The sequence below is a fragment of the Balaenoptera acutorostrata genome, chromosome 10 (genome assembly GCF_949987535.1).
Source record: "Balaenoptera acutorostrata chromosome 10, mBalAcu1.1, whole genome shotgun sequence".
NCBI lineage: Eukaryota > Metazoa > Chordata > Mammalia > Artiodactyla > Balaenopteridae > Balaenoptera > Balaenoptera acutorostrata.
In genome coordinates, this window is record NC_080073.1 from 52,530,376 (window position 1) to 52,552,341 (window position 21,966).

The window sequence follows — 21,966 nt, forward strand, 5'->3', positions numbered from 1 at the left end:
TTTTGAGCTATTTCCAGGAAGGGGCTGTGTGTGTCTTGGCAGGTACGTGGCCTGGAACTTCCATGAGCCCCAGCCAGGACAGTACGAGTTCACTGGGGACCATGACGTGGAGCATTTTATTCAGCTGGCACATGAGCTGGGACTGCTGGTCATCCTGAGGCCTGGACCTTACATCTGTGCGGAGTGGGACATGGTGAGTGCGGCTAGACCTGCCCTGCCTGCCTGGTGTGTGGACAGGCAAGGATCTGGGGGAAAGTGAATTAAAGCAGCGTTGGTAAGTCTCTAATTCCAGGTAACACGGGCCTGTGACTGAGCAAACCCAGTTGTCTTTTACCTTGGGCAGTGCCCAGGCAGAGAGGAGCAGGGAGGGGTCAGAAGGCATGGGTCCTCCTCTTGGTGGTCACGTACAGAAGTCAGTTTCCTCATCTGTAAAAAGAAGTTCATGGTGTGGCCTCTGTCTGCCTCACAGGGTAGTTGTGAGGTTAAGTGGAGTAATCTGTAGAAAAGGCTTTGGTTCTCAAAACATTGCATTCATGCAGAGTGATCTTATTTTTATTATGTTTACAATTTCTAATTGCCCTGAAAGTTACAACCCAGAAAGCCCAGCTCAAATACCCCTTCTCCGTGACACTTTTCTTCTTTCCCCTCACTGCTAATAGTAATTTCTATCTCTCCTAAGACCTTATCATGGCCTCTTCTTCCTTTTTTTTTTTTTTTTTTTCCTCTCCTAGGGAGGATTACCTGCTTGGCTACTAGAGAAAGAATCTATTGTTCTCCGTTCTTGTGATCCAGGTAAGTTGTTACAGATGTCATAAGAGAATTTAAGAAAGCTTAGATAATTTATATCAAAAGAGTCAGGTATTTCGAAGGCTGGGGTACTCCTGGGCGAATGCTTCTGAAAGTTCAGCGGAAGTTTGAGTGTTCCTCACCCTCCTCCAGATACTGAATGTTTTAGGAAAGAAGGATTATTCGAACAACTTGACCAGATCTCGCTGATACCCTGGTAACTCTTTGAATTGGCACTGGGCCCTGTTTGCGGTTGACTGGCTGATTTTAATGCTTTCTCTGCCTCTGTTCTTAGAATACGTCATGGCTGGTGATGACTCCCAGCTAATCAGAATGGCAGATGTAGTTTCTGCGGTGGTGTCACTGGATTTCTCAGTGGCTGCGGTGTCTTCAGTTCCTTTGTCTACTTTTACAGAGTTATCTGTAAATGATAGGTATTTTTTCTTGTCTAGCTGTAAACCCTGATCAATCTGCAGGTCCCATTTAGCTGCTATTCTTTTTTTTTTTTTAATTTTTATTGGAGTATAGTTGATTTACAATGTTGTGTTACTTTCTGCTGTACAGCAAAGTGAATCAGCTATAAATATACATATCTCAACTCTTTTTTAGATTCTTTTCCCATATAGGTCATTACAGAGAATTGAGTAGAGTTCTTAGCTGCATTTCTGTCTTCTGAAGGCTTCAGTTTCTCTTGGTGATGAAGCTGGTCATAAGAGCAGCTAACACTGATTAAATTTGCTGTGTAAAAGGCTAGTATATTATGTTCTATATGCATTTCCTTCTTAGTGTACTACCCTCACATTTTACGCTCTTAGTATATTAGTGTTTTTCCACGTTTTATCTCAATTAATCCTTACAGCAACTTTATGACCTATGTACTCTGTTATCCCCATTTGACAATGTAAATGTAGACTTGATTAGAACTTAACTTTAAGAAAACTCAACTGTGACAGAGAGGACACATCACTCAGTCATTCAGCAAACATCGGTGGATGCCTCCTGCGCTGCAGGCTTTTTGTCCTAATGGCAGGGACAGATACCAGGCATACTGGTCCTTGTCCTCTCAGAGCTCCGCTGAGGAGACAGCTCTCGGCAGGACAACTTTTAGCAGACTTTTAGTGCATGTAGCGCCCCCCATTTCAGAAGGTGGCTGTTGAATCCAGTCTGTTCAATCTCTGCTGCCAGCCCCAGGGTAATAGGCTGCGTTGTGTCTCTTTGTAGAAAAAGGCGTGTGATGGTGTTAAACCTGGTTGTCTTCCAGATTACCTTGCAGCTGTGGACAAGTGGTTGGGAGTCCTTCTGCCCAAGATGAGGCCCCTCCTCTATCAGAATGGAGGGCCGATTATAACAGTGCAGGTAACCGCAGAGAGGAGCCTGGCCGGGTCAGGGGAGGTTTCCATCCATCCGCATTATATATGGGAACGAAGCCGACATGAGCCTCATATGTCTATTTCTTTTTTTTTTTTTCTTTTTAATTTTAAAAATTGAAGTATAGTTGATTTGCCATGTTGTGTTAGTTTCAGGTGTACAGCAAAGTGATTCAGTCATATACATATATATGTGTATATATTCTTTTCCAGATTCTTTTCCACTATAAGTTATTACAAGATATTGAATATAGTTCCCTGTGCTATACAGTAGGTCCTTGCTGTTTATCTTCATATGTCTGTTTCTTTAAGAGGCAATGCCACAGATGGTGCTTTGATTTAAATTGCATTTTGGGGAGGCATTACCATTTTTGAATGCTTGCTGTGTGAGACTCTCTGCTGGATGCCTTACAAATGCTATTCAGTTATTCCAACCACCATCTTCAAAGAGGTTAAGTGACTTGGCCAAGGTCACGCAGCTGGCAGATGTTGCAGCCTGGCTCCTCTCCTGTGCCACATGTCCTTCTGGCCACAGGGATGCAGCATGGACTGACCCACTTTGGTGTCTGCACTGCCTAGGCCGTCAGTTTCCATGGGTGTGGAAAGAGGATGCAGTGAATTGGGGCCACTGTGTTTTCTCTCCCACTTCCTGCCCTCACTTTCCTTCTTCCATGTGTTTTTCACTTTGCAGTGACTGGTAGATTGTGAGGTATATCACGTGGCATGAATTTTCCAAGTGAAAAATCGGTACACTTGACCTGCGATGATTTTTGATGTTTGCAAAAATACTTAGGTAAAACAAAACCATGTCTGTTGGTCATTTACCAAGGATGCTCTTATTGCAAAGAATACGTTATGTAAAACTGGCTGCATCCCAGACCAGCAAGGGGGTGCGTGCGGCGCTCCCTAGGGGAGCGTGGGCCAGATTTCCTTCTTGTGAACGGCACTGTGGAGTGTTTGCAAGGGACGGTCATTGTGGGGAGGGAGCCTGGCCATTTCCATGCCCTTCAGATATGAGAGGGCTGGGCTGGCCAGGGTGCCCTGCGTGTTGGAGAGAGGCCAGGCTGCTACTCGCAGAGAGGTGTACTGATAGCACTCACTGCCCCTCACCTGTCCTGAGTCTGTACCAAGTTAAGCTTACAGGAGCCCATTTTCCTGTATGAAGATTTCAAGGCTGAAACTGGATGTATCTGCATAGCTGGGTCTTCTTCCTTTCTCTTGATCTCAGGTTTTCCTCAATTTCCCTTGCTTTTTAGTCTCTGCTTCTGCCAAAATCACTTTCAATTTTTGCTGACGGCTTTTCTGTACCTTTTGGTTATTGAAATGCACCACAATGTCAACAAATATGAACTGTGCAGGGGAGAGCAAAGTTGACTGTCTTGGGGGGGCATTTCCTCCTATGTCCATCCCTGGCAACCTCAGATGACTTGAACTTGACCGTGGATCCTGCCGGAGGACTCAGCTTCCTCCTCTCCCTTACCCGCCTCACATCTCCACCTGCTCAAATCCCACCTAATCCTTTTGCCCCTTGATAATTAGGAGTGGGGGCCTTCCACCCACAAATTTGCTTCATACAATTCATGAGGGATTAGCCCTGTTTATACCTGCTGTTTTGGAAGAGTAACAACTGAAAACGTCTGCAGTGTTTTGTTGCTTTATTAAGGAGCTTACAGGGTGAGATAATTATTCTAGAACAAAGACCTGCAACCTGCAAACCTGGCCCTCTGCCTGTGTTTGTAAATAAAGGCCACTGGCACATGGCCACGCCTGACCGTTTATATATTGTCTGGGGTTGCTTGTGAACCGCAATAGCAGAGTTCAGTAGTTGAGACAGAGACATATGGCCAAAAAGCTCCAAATATTTACTCTCTGGCCCTTTATAGAAAAAGTTGGCAAACTCCTACTCTGGAAAAATCAGCGTTCCTCTGAGGCTAACTGCAACTTCGTCTATGAGTCTCAAAGCCCTTTTCTGTGTGTTTCTCCTCTCACCTCCCCCGCCTCCACACACACCTCTTCTTTCCTCTCATTGGCAATGATAGAGAACTTGACTATACGCTTTATTGCCAGCTTTCTGAGCACTTACCAGGTGCCAGGTATTGTGCAAAAGCCCTATTCGTGTATTGGCTCAGTGAATCCTCATACAACCCAGTGAGGTAGGTACACTCACCTCGTACAGACAAAGAGACATTTTACGGGTGGAGCCACCTGGATAAGAAGAGGCAGAGCTGAGGTTTGCACAGGGGACTCTTGGGCCTCTGATGTCTGTGCCTGTGACCGCAGCACTAAACTGTCTTGCGAATGTTGAGATTTTCTCTTTCTCTAAAAACCTAACCAAATTAGGTATATGCATTTATTACAATCCTGTTTAAAATACAGTCCTGTATTTTATCTTAATACAATGATGATAATGGATAAATAAGATTTGAAAGAGTAAGTGAAAATCAATGACATTGGCTTGGGGCGTGGCCAGAAAAGAACAAGAGGTACAGAGGCTCTGGGCCCTCTTTTTTTTTTTTTTTTTTTTTAATTTTTATTTATTTATTTATTTATTCATTCATTCATTTATGGCTGTGTTGGGTCTTCGTTTCTGTGCGAGGGCTTTCTCTAGTTGTGGCAAGCGGGGGCCACTCTTCATCGCCGTGCGTGGGCCTCTCACTATCATGGTCTGGGCCCTCTTAGTTGCTAAAGCCGACCCTTAAATTTAGCTCTGAACTTCTTGGCAGCCAGATGATGAAGGAAGACACAGCCATTTAAGTAGCTCTTAATTAAAGAGGAGAAAAAAGAAAATGAGGGGGACAGTACCTTGCCAGTATTTGCAAAGCTTTTCTTAAGATTTATTTCAATTATTTCCAAAGGGACTTCTGAGGCACTAATCAGAGTATCAGGATCAGTCATCCAAGGGGAGTTTCCTTTTCTGTGTGAGTGGCAAACACCTATTGCAGGATGGCTTCATGACCTGTGAAGCCCTTGATACTGGCCTACCATTACCTGTTTTGCTGCTTCCTTTTTTTTTTAATTTAATTTATTATTATTTTTTTTTTGGCTGCACCTCACGGCATATGGGATCCTAGTTCCCCGACCAGGGATGGAACCCGCGTCCCCTGCACTGGAAGCGCAGAGTCTTAATCACTGGACCTCCAGAGAAGTCCTTGTTTTGCTTCTTCTTTTTTCTTTTTTTTTTAATTAATTAATTAATTTAATTTATTTTATTTTTGGCTGTGTTGGGTCTTCGTTGCTGCACATGGGCTTTCTCTAGTTGCGGCGAGCAGGGGCTACTCTTCGTTGCAGAGCATAGGCTCTAGGTGCACAGGCTTCAGTAGTTGTGGCTCGCTGGTTCTAGAGTGCAGGCTCAGTGGTTGTGGCACATGGGCTTAGTTGCTCCGTGACACGTGGGATCTTCCCGGACCAGGGCTTGAACCCGTGTCCCCTGCATTGGTGGGCGGATTCTTAACCACTGCACCGCCAGGGAAGTCCTGTTTTGCTTCTTGAACCCATAACATGAAAGTATAGTCAGAGGGATTCTCGCTGAGAAAACCATCGTGCATTAAACCATTTGGGAGGAGGTGCTTTGCAGATGATGATGATGGTGTCTAGTTCTTCTACATCACTCCCTACTCCCTTCCCACTCCCCGACTCTGTCCATAGGCTTCATGGAGCTACTAGCAATTTTGCCAACAGCATATTCCTTGCAGGAACACTCTCTACCTCTCCCACTTCCTTGACCAGCGAGTGCCTTTCTGTCTAGAGCTGCCTCGGGCAACCGCTCCGGGGAAGCTTCCTTAGCCATCTCTTCCAGCCACTCTCAGACTGGGCACCTCTTTTCTGGGGGCTCACAGTTTCTTATGCTCATGTTCGAAGGCCACGTATCCCTAGGATCACAAAAATTTGTTTGCGTTGTGTGCAGGTAGAAATTGTTATGTGTGGGAAATTTTTAAATTTTTGTAAAATTGTGAAGTATACCACACACACATTAATGTGCAATAATGAAGCAGTATGATGAGAACAGCCACAGAATGACCACCCAAGATGGAAAATGGTACGTGGCCAGGACCCTGGAAGCTTCCCAGGTGTCCTTCTTAATCACATCCCACTTCTTCTCACTGTTCTGACTTTCGTAGCCGTCAGCTTCTTGCTTTTCTTTACACTTTTACCAATTATGTGCACACCAAGACTTGATAGTTTGGTTTTGACTGATTTGAATTTTCTATTCGGGAAATTGAATCGTCTGTATTTTTCGGTGTCATGCTTCTTTCACCAACCTCTATACCTCTAAGATTCTTTGGTGTATTGGATTTTTTGGTGTATCTGGTGTATTGGAAATAAATGAAGGTCATTCATTTTTATTGCTTTAGAGCAATGTTGCTTAACCTTTTTTTCATTGTTGCCTATTAAAGATCCTCTCTAGACATATTTTTCTAATTGCCCCCCATGAAATTTTAATACCTGAGATATACTGTATAATTGTACATATATCTGTACTTTATATGAAAAATAAGGGTTTTTTTTTTTTAAGTTACACAATTTTTATTTATTTATTTATTTATTTATTTATTTATTTATGGCTGTGTTGGGTCTTCGTTTCTGTGCGAGGGCTTTCTCTAGTTGCGGCAAGTGGAGGTCACTCTTCATCGCGGTGCGCGGGCCCTTCATTATTGCGGCCTCTCTTATTGCGGAGCACAGGCTCCAGACGCGCAGGCTCAGTAATTGTGGCTCACGGGCCTAGTTGCTCCACGGCATGTGGGATCTTCCCAGACCAGGGCTCGAACCCGTGTCCCCTGCATTGGCAGGCAGATTCTCAACCACTGCGCCACCAGGGAAGCCCCAAGGGTTTTTTTTTTAATCCTATAAAAATCAGCTCCCACCTCCTTGGGGATGCTCTCCACCTCATTGAGAATGGACACTTCAGAGCAGGGGTTACCACCCTCAGCACTATTGTCATTGTACCCAATAATTCTTTGTTGTGGAAGCTGACAATGCAGGATCTCTAGCAACATCCTTTGGCCTCTACCCACTGAATTAACAGATGATTTTTCCATTTTTCTTCATTTTTTAATATTTCTGCCATGGAAAGTTATTATTTATGTAATGTTTAAAGTATCGGTTACCTATTATAGGGGAGAATATCACTACAATCTGAAAACTAACACATTGGTTGTTTTCCTTATTTCTGGGAGGTATTAGAAGGTAGGTTTTTATGCTGAGTTGCTTTTTGGAAAATGAGTTTTGAGGACTGAGTGTAGGAGATATTTGGGGGGATTACTAAGCCTTGTCATCTCAGAGATGTGCAGGTAGTTTCTCTAAACAAAAGCTTGCCTTCGGACGTTGGAGTCTCCTGATTTCTTTCCCCTCCTCTTTTTAAATTTGCAGGTTGAAAATGAATATGGCAGCTACTATACCTGTGATTACAACTACCTGCGTTTCCTGCAGAAGCGTTTCCAGTACCACCTGGGTGAGGACGTGCTTCTGTTCACCACGGACGGGGTGCATGAGAGGCTCCTGCAGTGCGGGGCATTGCAGGGGCTCTATGCCACCGTGGACTTCGGAGCAGGTTGGTGTCTACGGTCACAGAAACCCAGCTGAGCAGGCAGGTTTGGGCTTTTTACTCCATCGGTCGTTCTAGGCAGCTGTTGTTCAAGTGGCAAGGGCACATCGAGTGAGATTTCCCAAATTTTCCTGTATCTGGTAACTGGTAACATAGAATACCTGATAATGCACCCCTCCATTGCAGAGGTCACTTTATGTCAGCTGAGTTGGGCCTTAGGTCAAAAGCTCCATTTCCAGCCCTGGCAGAGCTGGCTGCAGCCTGGAGTCCTGTTCTCTTAGGGGCTGCCTGCCAGGAGCAGTTCCAGGTTGAGGAGCTCCACCTTCCAGGCTCTGTCTGGGATGTCCTGCTCTTCCCTGCTCCCCCTGTCCCCCCGAGTCATGGCTGGATGCTCGGGCTGGGTCGTGGCCATCGTGAACTGTGAGGCCAGCCCTGGGGTTCCGGGAACTTACCTGGCACTTCCGTTTTCTTTCTACATCAACTCATAACGCTGGGAACTGTGGTGGGCCAGAGGTGGTTTGGCAGATGCTACAAAAAATCGTCTTGCCTGATGCATTAGTGCTGTGTAAGCTGCTGAGATTCCACACATGAAAGGAGGGCTGGGATGCTTCGGGCTGTAATGACAGTAAGAAATCTTCATGTAGGTTGAGAGCAGCTTTCATAAAAGGCATGGCAGCTAAATGCAGTGTGTGATCCTGGCCTTTTTTTTTCCGTGTTTTTTTTTTTTCTTTTTTTGGTTGTTGTTGTTATGAAGGACATTATTGAGACAATTGAAATCTTTGAATAAAGCCTTTAGATTAGATAATAGTATTCTATCCATGTTAATTTCCTGTTTTTTATCATTGTATTCTGTTTGTTTAAAGAATGCCCTTGCCCTTAGGGGATACACACTGAAATATCTAGGAGTAAGAGGCCATTCTGTCTGCAAATTTTTCTCAAATGGCTCAGAAAAAAATATGTATATTCATATAAAGGGGGAAAACCTGATAAATGTGGTAAAATGTTAACAATTGGGGAACTTGGGTGAAGGGAATATGAGTTCTTTGTACTATTCTCACAGCTTTTCTGTAAGTTTGAAATTATTTCAAAATGAAAAGTTACTGCCCCGCCCAAAAAGACCAGCTCTTCAAGTAGCATAAGGATCCCGCTGTTCTCCCATCTGAGGGATGAGACGTACATCCAGTGTTGCCTTCTCTTGAGAAGGATGTACAGAAAACTGAAGTTGCATTTTTAAAAAGATTCTTTTACACTACCAACAAGGAAATAACTGGCTCTGAGTGAATTGAGTGTTTCTAGAAACATGGTACGTTGCTCAGAGCATTTGACGATGAAATAACTCATCTACAAAGAGCTGCACAGGAAGTGGCATGCTGGTTTCGTCCGCTTTGGCACACTTCCCAACACAGTGACGAAAAAGCACAGTATTTTTGTGTTGGGAGGAACAAATTGAAGATTATTATGAGTTAGTTGTAAGCATTATTTGTATGTAGGGTGACAGCACATACAAATAATGCTTCTGCTGTGGGTTCAAGGACAGACATTCAAGACCAGTGTACCTGGGGCAGCTGGGGCTGTGGTAGCTTCATTCATTTGTGTGCGAGAGGGGCAGTGCCTGGGGTCAGATCCCAGGAGAGGCGCCTGAGAGCAACATTTAAAGATCTGGAAGCTACCGAATGCTTAACAGTGAGAAATTTACAGCCATAAAATAAATGAGATTCCATTCTTTCTTGATCAGCACGTTCTCTCCTGAAAGCTGGCCTTACAGAGAAGCCCAGGGCTTGTCCAAGAGCAAGGGGTTTTTGGAGACTTGGCTGGTGTCCCTTTCACACTGGGACACCCACTGCGGGAACTGGACTGTGCAGTATGGGGTCAGGGTGTCCTCTGCTCTGGCTGGGAAGCACTGTGCGTGTTCACTGATGTAAAGCAGCCCATTACCTCTCTGGGGAGAAACGCTTTCTCTCTTTAGAGATGGAGGGGAGAACAGAGACGTGGGAAGCAAGATGAGATACAGGCATCCTAATGGAACATTTCAGAAGAAAAAATTGAGTTCGCGAGTGGTCTGGAATGACTATTGATGTACAAATTAAAATTCAGAGTATACTCCATGATTCAGGGATAAACGTAATTAGAGCACATGTGTCCCTTTGATTTGTTAATTAAGTGGCAGATATTTGTGCCACTATGGTGTGTATGGCGCTGTGGAGCTTACCAGGAAGTATGTTCAAAGCAGGGCTATCCTGTAGGGAGCAGCTAGGTCAACCAGATGTCCAAGTGGAGAGAGAGAGAGAGAGAGAGAGAGAGAGAGAGAGAGAGAGAGAGAGAGAGAGAGAGAGAGAGAGAGAGAGAGAGAGAGAGGGAGGGAGAGAGAGAGAGAGAGAGAGAGAGAGAGAGAGAGAGAGAGAGAGAGACCAGCCGTGTGTCCAGGTGCTGGGGACACAGAGGAAGCACAAAGCCTGTGCCGTGATCTCCCAAAGGAAAGCAGTCAGGAGGGGCCCGGGCACTGTTCACAGAGGAAGCATCATTCTGTGGTCCCCACAGTCCGTCAAATGGATGGTCTGAGTCCCCACCTAAAGCTAACTTGGAGGTGTGCAAGCCCCTGGGGGTGTGGGGAAGGGCGGGGGCCTCGGGCGCAAGTCCTACGAAGGAATCTTTTTATTTAACTTCTTGTCATTCCCATGGCTGACCGTTCTTCTCCCTCTCATTTTTCAGGTGTCAACATCACAGCTGCTTTCCTAATCCAGAGGAAGAGTGAACCCAAAGGACCCTTAGTAAGAATCAGGCGTGAGGCGTGGGGAGACTGTTTGCTTGTACTAACTTCATTACTGCTGCTGGGAGAGAGCGATTAAGTGCTGTGGAGGGTGGGAATGGATCCTTGGTTTCTCTGGGTCTGAGGTCAGCAGCTGATGGGAGTGTAGAGACCCCCTTCTGGACACATGGGAAACAGCAGAGGCAGTGCTGCTACTTGACACTGAGGCCCTGCACTGGAGGGGGGCAGAATGGGGACCAAAGTGAACATCCTGCCTCCATCAGGCTCTGCGCTCTTGCGTACTTCATCGTATTTGGTCCTCGTGCCAGCTCTCATAAGTAGTATCATTGTCTCCATTTTCAATGAAGCTCAGAGACCATGTCACTTGCCCAGGGTCGTACAGCTGGTGAATGGCAGGGCCAGGATCTGAGTTCAGGTCTGTGTTTCTTGAAAGGTCTTTGTGACAGAGCTTCTCCACCTTTAGTGTGCTTACAAATCACATGGGACTCTTGCTAAAACGCAAACGTTGATCTGTTGGGTCTGGGAGGGGATTGAGATTCTGCATTTCTGACAAGCAACCAGGTGACGTGGGGATGTAGGGTTGCTGACCACTCTGGGAGCCGCGGGGCTCTGTGACATGCTGTGTAGGCGCCTGGGAGGTGGAGACGGTGACCAGGTCCTGGCAGGTGTGCTCAGCCCATCAATGATGCAGCCCTCTCTGTGCTTCCCTTCTCCTTGCAGTTGTGGCAGTTGTCCTTGTCACTTGGCCCCGTGTAAGGGGGAATATCCTGTGCCTTCCCCACAGCAAGTCAGGCTGCCCCGCCTGCGTACCCAGCTTCGTACAAAGCAGCCTTTTCTGAACCTGGTCTCTGCTTCGTGAGCCATGCAGAACCCGAGTTCCCAGACTCTGGGTGGAGCTATTTCCTGGAGCCTGAGACAAGAAGGCCCCAGAACACATCCAGATTTCTCTTTCCTTCCATAGATCAAGGGCTTGGCAGGGTCCTGCCCAACAGAAACATGAAGTGTTTGGGGCTTGCTTGGCAGAATATTTGGACAAGTCTACCTCACTTTAAGTCAACCTGAGACCTGAAAATCTGGATTCACACAAAGGGTGAATTTGGAGCTAATTATTTTATAAACATTTTGTCATCTGATTCTTTTGCCCAACAAACTTTCCTACCATATTCAAACTGGGGATTGGTTAACAAGATTTTGATGCAGGTACAACTTTTCAGGGACACCTGTATTGTCCGCACCTGAGACCTGAGTTTAGGCAATGCTATATGGGATGTCCTCATTGGTCCCCCAGCTCCAGGTAAAGCAGTGAATGTCAGCTCCTCTCCCCACCTGTTCCTCGGTAGAGAACCTAGGGCAGTAGTTACTGAGAAGTTCAGCATGTAGAGGTCTTAAGTCTATCCTAAGCTCCGTATCCCTTTCTCTTTTCAGGTCAATTCTGAATTCTACACTGGCTGGTTAGACCACTGGGGCCAACCTCACTCAACAGTCAAGACTGAAGTGGTGGCTTCCTCCCTTCACGATATTCTTTCCCGAGGGGCCAGTGTGAACATGTGAGTGTTATTTTTTGGAGGGGAGACTGTTCTCCGTAGCTGTGGGCTCATGGTGAAGTACCGTCTGTTCTCTTGTTTCCTTGTAGGTACATGTTTATGGGTGGCACCAATTTTGCCTATTGGAATGGTAAGAGCAATTTAACATCTGTTTGTAGAATCTAATCCTAAAATGTTTCTGGTGCTTGATTTTTGGAGGGGTGTGCCTATGGGGTGTGCCTATGTTATTTTCTATTTTTGTTTGTTGTCTCCCAAATTTTCTAATATATAAGAATTGCCTATTTAATTTAAAAAATCATTTTTCTTTTATTTATTAAGAAGAGGAGAGAAATGTTGAATTTACTTTTCTATTAAGAACTGATTTAAAAAAATTGAGTATCCAGGTGTTATGAAATAATCAATGTTATATAAATGAGGAACTGCATTATGATGATTATAAATTACCCTTCTATACTTGTTTTAGATGCTCACAAATTACTTGTTCTTTTAAAATTTAATTCAGAATTTTAATTTAATTTACAAATGTATTATAGAATCATAGAAATGGAATATTTTTCATACGTAAATATGAATCTTTCCAAGTTTTATTTTTTTCTTTTCTTTTTTTATTTTATTGAAGTATAGTTGATTTACAGTGTTGTGGTAGTTTCAGATGTACAGCAAAGTGATTCAGATATAGATAGATATAGATATATAGATATGTATTGTTTTTCAGATTCTTTTCCCTAATAGGTTATTATAAAATATTGAGTATAGTTCTCTGGCTATACAGTAGGTCAAAAAATCATTTTTCCTTAAAAAAAAATTTAAGAGACATAACTTGTACATTTAGAAGCTGTTGTTTTAAATCAAGCTAGTCGGGCAGGTCATAGTCTCTGGCTATAACTTACTTGTTCATATATTCTGGTCTTTTTCTTCTCTTTTTTTTGAAAAAAAACACTTTGTTTTGTTGAGATACAATTCACATACCATAAAATTCATGATTTTAGGAATTTCCTGGCTGTCCAGTGGTTAGGACTCCACGCTCTCACTGCCGAAGGCCTGGGTTTGATCCTTGGTTGGGAAACTAAGACCCCACAAGCCACATGGTGCAGCCAAAAAAATAAATAAATAGATTCATGATTTTAAAGTACATGATTCAGTGGTGTTTAGTTTATCACAAACTTGTGCAGCCATTATCACCATCTAATTCCAGAACATTTTCATTACCCCAAAAAGAAACCTCGTACCCAAGAAATGCCCCACTCTCCCTCCTCCCAGCCCCTGGCAACCACCAGTCTACTCTCTGTCTTTATGGATTTGCCTATTCTGGACATTTCATACGAAGAGAACCATACAATTTGTGGTCTTTTGTGTTTGACTTCTTTCATTCAGCGTAATCTTCTCAAGGTTCATCTATATTGTACTGTGTATCAGGACTTCATTCCTTTTTATTGCTGAATAATATTCTATTGTGTGGATATACCACATTTTGTTTATCCATTCATCAACTGATGGACATTTGGGATGTTCCCCCTTTTGGGCCATTATGAATAATGTTCCTATGAACATTGATGTGTAAGTATTTGTTTGAACCCCTGTTTCAATACTTTTGGCTGTACACCTAAGAGTGGGATTGCTGGTTCATATGGTAACTAACTCTATATTTAGAGTTAGAGGAACTGCCACAGTGTTTTCTAAAGCAGCTCCATCATTTTACATTCCTATATGGCCTATATGGTCTTTTTTTTTAGTAGGAAAAATTATGGTAGAATTCTCTTCATTGCCATTGACTTTTGCAAAGACAAACCGTCCTATATTGCTTTTCTCTAAGCCTCATTCCCCACATCTCTCCACATCTGCATTTTCCTTAGGAGTCATTGAGGATGCTCTACAGTTGAGTTTTGGAAGCCTAATTGGACCTCAGTCTCCTGGTGTTAGTAATTGGACACTATCAGCTCTTAGTGAAGTTTCTTCTTCAAACTGCTATCTTTTGTGCAGGGCAGGATGGTCAAGGAGAAGACTTTGGTTAAAGTATTATTAATATTATTATTAGAGCCAAAAAATGGAGATAATGCAAAGTTCAAGTGTCATTTCTTAAAAGATAGTAGAGTGCCAAGGTTGGTAATTGAAGTTAGATCAGCTCTGTGTCTGTCTTCCCCTTAGAAACACTTTAGACTTTGTGATGCCTTTTGCATTCAGAAAGTAGAGATTCCTCCTAGCTTCCATCCATGGAACCGAGACCAGTCACCAATCCAGGAATAAAGACTGATATTTTTTGAAACTTTACAGTTCATGAAACAATTTTTTATATCCCATTATTTTATTGAAAACAATACATTCTTTTTTAAAAATATGTATTTATTTATTTATTTATTTTTGGCTGCATTGGGTCTTCGTTTTTGGGTCTTAGTTGCTGCATGCGGGCTTTCCCCAGTTGCGGCGAGCGGGGGCTACTCTTCGTTGCGGTGCACGGGTTTCTCATTGCGGTGGCCTCTCCCGCTGCAGAGCTTGGGCTCTAGGCGCGTGGGCTTCAGTAGTTGTGGCACGTGGGCTCAGTAGTTGTGGCTCGCGGGCTGTAGGGCGCAGGCCCAGTAGTTGTGGCACACTAGCTTAGCTGCTCCGCGGCATGTGGGATCTTCCCAGACCAGGGCTCAAACCCGTGTCCCCTGCATTGGCAGGCAGATTTTCAACCACTGCGCCACCAGGGAAGTCCCAATACATTCTTTTTTAAAATTTACGTATAATAACTGATTCACTTTGCTGTACACCTGAAACTAATACAACATTGTAAATCAACTATACTCCAATAAAAATTTTAAAAATAAATAAAATTTACATGTATAAAACTACCACTCAGAAGTTGTCCTTAATCCTGTCCCTTGCCCCTGACCTTGCCATAAACAATACAAGGCTCTTTTCTGCCTCTGTTTTCCCATTTAGTCCTCATAGCAGTCTCATCTGGGCTGGGGATTATGGACCCACTTTACAGATAAGAAAAGCAGGGTACCAGAAAAGTCCACAAGATTCCCATTCAGTTGGCAGAGAGTGGAGCCTGGGCTCAAACTCAGGCCTTGGAAAGCTGGTCACCGCTCTTTGGATAACTCCTTGCAGCCTGAAGCCTGTGTTTCCAACCTTCAAACCAGCCCCTCTGTGTTTGCGGGCCTCTCTCTCCTGCCCTGTTGCCCGGTCTCTTTGCGGGAGTTGGGCGGGGTGGGTGGGCGGTCTGTGCTCTTGGCTGCTATTCTTCGGGCCGGCTTCCCAGAGGAGAGCAAGGGAGAAAACCTCTGGCTCAGGTGCTCACTGCGTTCCTGCCCACAATAGCTGCCCACGCTGTGCAGATAGGTGCCCACTCTGTGCTCATGTATCCCCACGGGAGCCAGGCTGTCCTCTCCTCCTCACACACCCTGCAAAGCTGAGGAGCGGTACATCCTGCCAGTTCTCTTGCCTTCCTACCTCACACTCCCCAGCATGGCCAGAGGAGGCTGAAGTCAGCACTGTTTCCCTAGGACACTGCCCTGTGGGGACCTGAAACATCCAGAGGAAGCATTCCGCTGGTAGAACTGCACAGACTTAGTTTTCCAGTCTGTCCTGTAACCCATTGGCCAACTTCCCAGCCTGGGTTCCCTTGGCCTGTAAAGTATGTTTCTGGGTGTTCACACTTGTTGACACTCCCTCACAGAGCTCCTTCTCATGCATGGCTCTGCAAGGGCCTCGGGTAAACGAGGCCATGCCTACCACTAGGATGCCCTTGGTCTAGTGGAGCAAGGTCACTGCCACACTGAGCGAGAGGAGGGACCACAAAGGAGAAGGTGAGCTCCTTGCAGCAAGGGATGTGGTTTTTCTTTTCTTTGCATCTCACAGCAAAGGATGTGTTTTAACATAGGTGTTCCCAGGGGCAGGAGAGTAAAAGTAATATGACTGGATCAATTCAATTGGTTGAATGGTCCAGGTCTTTCAAAATGTAGATTCTGTGCATAGAACAGATGAGACAGTCTTTGGGGGATGACCTGATCTTCGGCCTCCCTCATCTGTCAACCCCGCCACCAGGAGGATCACCCAGGGCGGCTCCATCATTCGTGAGCTGTGGGATCGCTCCAAGGAATTCGTTACTAAATCATAGTGAACTGTCAGATTTTGTGCCTCATTTACTTAAAAATTAGATTGGATATAAGATTATCCTAAAATAACTTTATTCTTTCACACACTTGCATTGCAAAATGCTCTCTGGAGTAGAAGAGAAAGGGGTGGCATGGAGGCTTGCTGGTCTGCAAACGGCAGCGTCAGTGTCACCTGGGAGGCTTACTTAGAAATGCAGAGTCTCAGGTCTGACCCCAGCCCTGCTGAATCAGCATCCCAGGTTGGGCTAAGGAGTGTGTTTTAACGAGCTCTCCACATGACTCTCAGGCCGGGGCAAGTTGTACTGACACAGGGTCACTGCCCAAATTTGCAGAGTCTCCTATCTGTGAATATCACCTGTGACAAGGCTGGGGCCCACTGGTCTAGACCATGCCCCTTGGACAATAATTGCAACGCTGTTTGCTTTTTGCATCGACGGTATTGGCATTATTTATTAGTCTCTGCGGCGGGTCACGTTCCCTGGGAAACGGGACTCTGAGATTGCCTGGCACAAGTTTATTGGGGTGTGCTCCCAGCGGCAACACCAGTGAGAGTCAGGATTGGGCAGAAGGAGAAGCTGGGCAGTGACGCAGTCTCAAAAGTGGCTCAGCTGATTCTAGAGGGAGCTCTGGAGCTGGGATGGCCCTTTGAGGCAAGGGGACTGGGTTTTTATATCCCTGCACTGGTCAATCTTTGGATGTGGGCGATCCCAGGAGGGGTGTAATCTTGGGCAAGGTGGCCCAGTAGAGGTCAAGGACCAGAGAGGGGCACATCTGAGAGCCGTCCTCAGCAAGCACTCCTGGTTAACTGGGGGAATGAGTGAGCGCCTGGGCCCTGAAGGTCAATGTGAGAGGCACACCACAGCACCCCCTAACTCTTTGCAGACATTACAAGCGCCCAAGGTTACACTTGACTTTCAGTGGGCTGATGTGTGTCTGAAGTCATCTCCCAGTTTGTTTGGTCTGATAAGCCCCTTAGTTGTTTGCTGCTTATCCTGGGCCCAGAAAACTGTGTGTCCACCATGGACCTTTTCTCAGCCACACATGAGGTCATGAACAAGATCACGGCTGCAGGGTTAACGGTCAGACGTAGGGGTCATGCCATAAGCCTTGCTGTTGCTGGTTGTGAGATGTCCAGGGGGTTTTGTGGGGAGCGTCAGAGGCCCTGCTTGTCTAGTGACAGGGCTGTCTGCTGGGGTCGCTGAGAGAGTGGATGGGGAACTTGCTCTGTAGACTCTAAGGAGCATGGCGAGGGCCACCTGCAGGAAGAAACTCGTTTCTCTAAAACTTGCCTCCTGAGGGCCACCTCTGTGTCACTTAACAGTTGGCTCTAATGTGTTCATTATTTTCTCCCTCCACAATGCCGAGCCATGAATCCCAAAGAACTTGTCCCAGGGGAAGGCCTTCCGTAGTAGCTAGAGGCACGGTTTTGTCTTCCAGGGGCCAACACGCCCTACCAGGCACAGCCCACCAGCTACGACTATGATGCCCCCCTGAGCGAGGCCGGGGACCTCAGTGAGAAGTATTTTGCTGTGCGGGATGTTATTCAGCAGGTGAGTGCTTTGTACGGGCTGCAGGGGCTGGTCTGGGCCAGAGCCTGCCTGGGACTCACAATGCTCTGTAGACAACTTCCTGGAGCTTTTGTGTTTAAAAGGACGGATGAAAGGGAAGCATGAGCAAGACTTGGCCTTGAGTCTTGGTCCCACCCGATTAAGAGTTAGCCTGTCAGCAAGGTACTCCACAGTACGTTGTAAGGATTAAAAAGAACACAGGTAAGGCCTCCGGTACAGCCCTGACACATCTGTTGTCCAGTAAGTGGTGGCCATTTATGCTATTATTCATACTAAACAGAAGAAAATGTGTGTCCACATAAGTAGCTGAAGTATGCAGGAAAGAAAATCCGTGGGCATTCTGAACACGGTACAAACGTGAGCTGTCAGCAATGCTTCATTTTTCTATTCGGAGCAAGTGATTGCTGTTTCCTCCTGGCCTGACACCTGAATGCTTAGTCCTGCTAACGTTGTGACCTTTGAGGCATCTAACGCACCCAGGTGGGGTTTCCTGTCTCTGTGTGGCTTTAAAAAAAAAAACCACAGTTTTTCTGCTCAGTCACCTGAGTTTTGAAGTTAAAAAACAAAGATTTTCTGCCTATAAATGGTATGGACTTTTTTTTCTGTTAGTTTTAAGTATGCTGTAGTCTCAATGTAAGCCTAAGTGTTATTTATATTATGAAAAATTTTAAACATATTGAAAAATATGATCTATACTTAACTACTCTTAGAGTTTGTCCATTTGATCTACGTTTTCAGATGTGTGGTTAAAATGTTGCTCGTGTGATTTTTACTGTGGGTTTAATCTCTGTAGAATTTAGAGTGATGACTCCCAAGTTCTGTCTTGTACGTTTGTTCTCTGTTTCAAAGCTCTCTATTCCTATCTTTATTATTTCCTTCCTTTATTTGAAGCTTAGCTTTTTATTTATTTTTTTTTATTTTTTATTTTTTTAAATCTTGCTCTTTTACATACTGTTTTTCTTATGTTTTGGTTATGTGTTTTTTATTCACAAAGAGATCTAATTTTTTTTTAAATTTTATTTATTTATTTATTTATTTATTTATGGCTGTGTTGGGTCTTCGTTTCTTTTTTCCCCCCGTTTATTTCTTTATTTTCTTATTTCTCATCTTTTTTTTTTTTTTTTTTTTAAATGTTTTATTTATTTATTTATTTTTTATTTTTGGCTGTGTTGGGTCTTCGGTTCGTGCGAGGGCTTTCTCCAGTTGCGGCAAGCGGGGGCCACTCTTCATCGCGGTGCGGGGACCGCTCTTCATCGCGGTGCGGGGACCGCTCTTCATCGCGGTGCGCGGGCCTTTCTCTATCGCGGCCCCTCCCGTTGCGGGGCACAGGCTCCAGACGCGCAGGCTCAGCAATTGTGGCTCACGGGCCCAGCTGCTCCGTGGCATGTGGGATCTTCCCAGACCAGGGCACGAACCCGTGTCCCCTGCATTAGCAGGCAGACTCTCAACCACTGCGCCACCAGGGAAGCCCCTCTCTTTTTTTAAATAAATTTATTTATTTATTTATTTATTTATGGCTGTGTTGGGTCTTCATTTCTGTGTGAGGGCTTTCTCCAGTTGCGGCAAGCGGGCGTCACTCTTCATCGCGGTGCGCGGGCCTCTCACTATCGCGGCCTCTCTTGTCGCGGAGCACAGGCTCCAGACGCGCAGGCTCAGTAGTTGTGGCACACGGGCTTAGTTGCTCCGCGGCATGTGGGATCTTCCCAGACCAGGGCTCGAACCCGTGTCCCCTGCATTGGCAGGCGGACTCTCAACCACTGCACCACCAGGGAAGCCCGGGTCTTCGTTTCTGTGCGAGGGCTTTTTCCAGTTGCGGCAAGCGGGGGCCACTCTTCATCGCCGTGCGCGGGCCTCTCACTATCGCGGCCTCTCTTGTTGCGGAGCACAGGCTCCAGACGCGCAGGCTCAGTAGTTGCGGCTCACGGGCCTAGTTGCTCCGCGGCATGTGGGATCTTCCCAGACCAGGGCTCGAACCCGTGTCCCCTGCATTGGCAGGCGGATTCCCAACCACTGTGCCACCAGGGAAGCCCTAGCTTTTTAAACTGGGCTTTCTTCTTTTCTTTTCTTATATAAATACTCAAGTCTATACGTTTCCTTCAAGTACTGCTATGGTGCCATCTCATAAGTTTTGATATGTAATATATTTATTATTATTTGCTTTTAAACATGCCCATTTTGATTTCTCTTTGACCCTTCAAACGTTCAGAAGTGAGTTTTTAAATTATTAAACATAAGTATTTTTCTAGTCTGTTGGTTTCTCACATATTTGCATTGTGGTTGGAGAATGTAGTGTGTATGATACCAATCCCTTGAAGTTTGTTGAACCTCTCGGTAGAGCCTGGCCTATACCAATATGAACAAATATTCTGTGTATTCTCGAAAAGACTTCGTGTTTTATAATTGTTGGCTATAATCTGTATACGTGTTCATTAGATTAAGCTTATTAATGGTGCTGCTGAAATCTTTGATATCCTTCCTAAATTTTTTGGTCAGTTTATTCTATTAGTTATTGAGAGAGTTGTGTTTATGTATTTCTTCTTGTAGTTCTGTCAGTTTTTGAGGCCATGTTATTAGTATGTAGATTGAGAATTAAATCTTTTAGTATCATTATATGGAAGTCGTCTATCTCTGATAATGCTTTTTGCCTTAAAGTCTTTTTTGTCTGATACTAATACTACCTGCATTCTTTTGGTTAGTATTTATCTGGTATATCTTTCACAATGCTTTAATTTCAACCTTTTTATATCCTTTTTAAAAAAACACGTGTCCCAAAACAGAAGCAGACTCAACGGACGTAGAGAACAGACTTATGGTTGCCAAGGGGGAGGGAGGGATAGATTGGGAGTTTGAGATTAGCAGATGCAAACTATTATATACAGAATGGGTAAACAATAAGGTCCTGCTGTATAGCACGGGGAACTATATTCAATATCCTGTGATAATCCATAATGGAAATGAATATAAAAAAGAATGTATATGTATAACTGAATCACTTTGCTGTACAGCAGAACTTAACACAACATTGTAAATCAACGATACTTCAATTAAAAAAAATAAAAATAAAAACATGTCCCTTGTAAACAGGATATACCTGGATTTTTTAAAAATCTAGTTGGAACATTTTTGTCTTTTAACTGGTGCACTTGTTCATTGTCGTTCATTATAATTCTTGATACACATCAATTCATTTCAACCATCTTATAATAATCTATTTGTCCAGCTTTTGTGTTTTGTCTTCCCTTATTACTTTCTTTTGAACTGTTTATTTTTGTTTCCTTATTTCATCTCCCTCCCACCCTAGTTTGGATGTTATTCACTATATTTTTATTCTTTTAGTGGTTACCTGTTGAAGTGTGAAATATGTACCCCCCAAAAATACAACTCAGTAAAGAACAACGTGAACCCCTGGAACCAACACACAGCCCCCCAGAAGCTCCCCTCATGCTCCTTCTGGTCATTGACCTCCCACTGACCTCTATCACCATAGGTTAGCTGTGCTTGTTTTTGACTTTATATGGATGGGTTCATACAGTATGCACTCCTTTATGTCTGGCTTTCAAAAAACTTTAACATTCAGTTTTTACTTATAATAATTTAAAATTAATCCATATCTTTACTTCCTTCCTACAACCAGAACTGTATCTCACATTAACTCCAGTTACATCCTTCCTGACTTATATGCTCTGAATGTCGTGTATTTTAGTTGTGGGCTAGTTGTAGATGTGAATCTTCAAGGGAGATTTGTTTTCTCCCCTATTTATTGCTGTGCAACAAATTACCTACAACTCAGTAGCTTAAAACAACAAATGTGGGACTTCCCTGGTGGTGCAGTGGTTAAGAATCCGCCTGCCAGTGTAGGGGACACGGGTTCAAGCCCTGGTCTGGGAAGATCCCACATGCCGTGGAGCAACTAAGACCGTGCGCCACAACTACTGAGCCTGCGCTCTAGAGCCCGCGAGCCACAACTACTGAGCCCATGTGCCACAACTACTGAAGCCTGTGCGCCTAGAGCCCGTGCTCCACAGCAAGAGAAGCCACCGCAATGAGAAGCCTGCGCACTGCAATGAAGAGTAGCCCCCGCTCGCCGCAACTAGAGAAAGCCCGCGGCAGCAACAAAGACTCAACGCAGCCAAAAATAAAAATTTAATGAACAAATAAATTTTAAAAAACAAAAACAAAAACAAATGTTATGACCTCACACAGCTTCTGAGGGTAAAGAATCTAGGGGTGGCTTAGCTGGATGTTGTAGCTCGTGAATTCTCCTGAGGTTGCACTGAAAGCTGTTGGTGAAG

At 44.6% G+C, this 21,966-nt stretch overlaps 1 protein-coding gene across 3 annotated transcripts in view; it reads left to right on the forward strand.

Annotated features, from left to right (window-relative positions):
- Nucleotides 1-21,966, forward strand: part of GLB1 (galactosidase beta 1) — a 91,814-nt gene that overhangs the window by 23,470 nt on the left and 46,378 nt on the right. For all 3 annotated transcript variants that reach the window (XM_007191525.3, XM_007191524.3, XM_057554547.1), the window contains exons 3-10: nt 43-193; nt 732-792; nt 2,048-2,142; nt 7,521-7,701; nt 10,405-10,463; nt 11,888-12,009; nt 12,096-12,136; nt 17,544-17,656. In XM_007191525.3, coding sequence (XP_007191587.2) covers nt 43-193; nt 732-792; nt 2,048-2,142; nt 7,521-7,701; nt 10,405-10,463; nt 11,888-12,009; nt 12,096-12,136; nt 17,544-17,656 — 823 coding nt within the window. The remainder of the gene's footprint in view (nt 1-42; nt 194-731; nt 793-2,047; nt 2,143-7,520; nt 7,702-10,404; nt 10,464-11,887; nt 12,010-12,095; nt 12,137-17,543; nt 17,657-21,966) is intronic.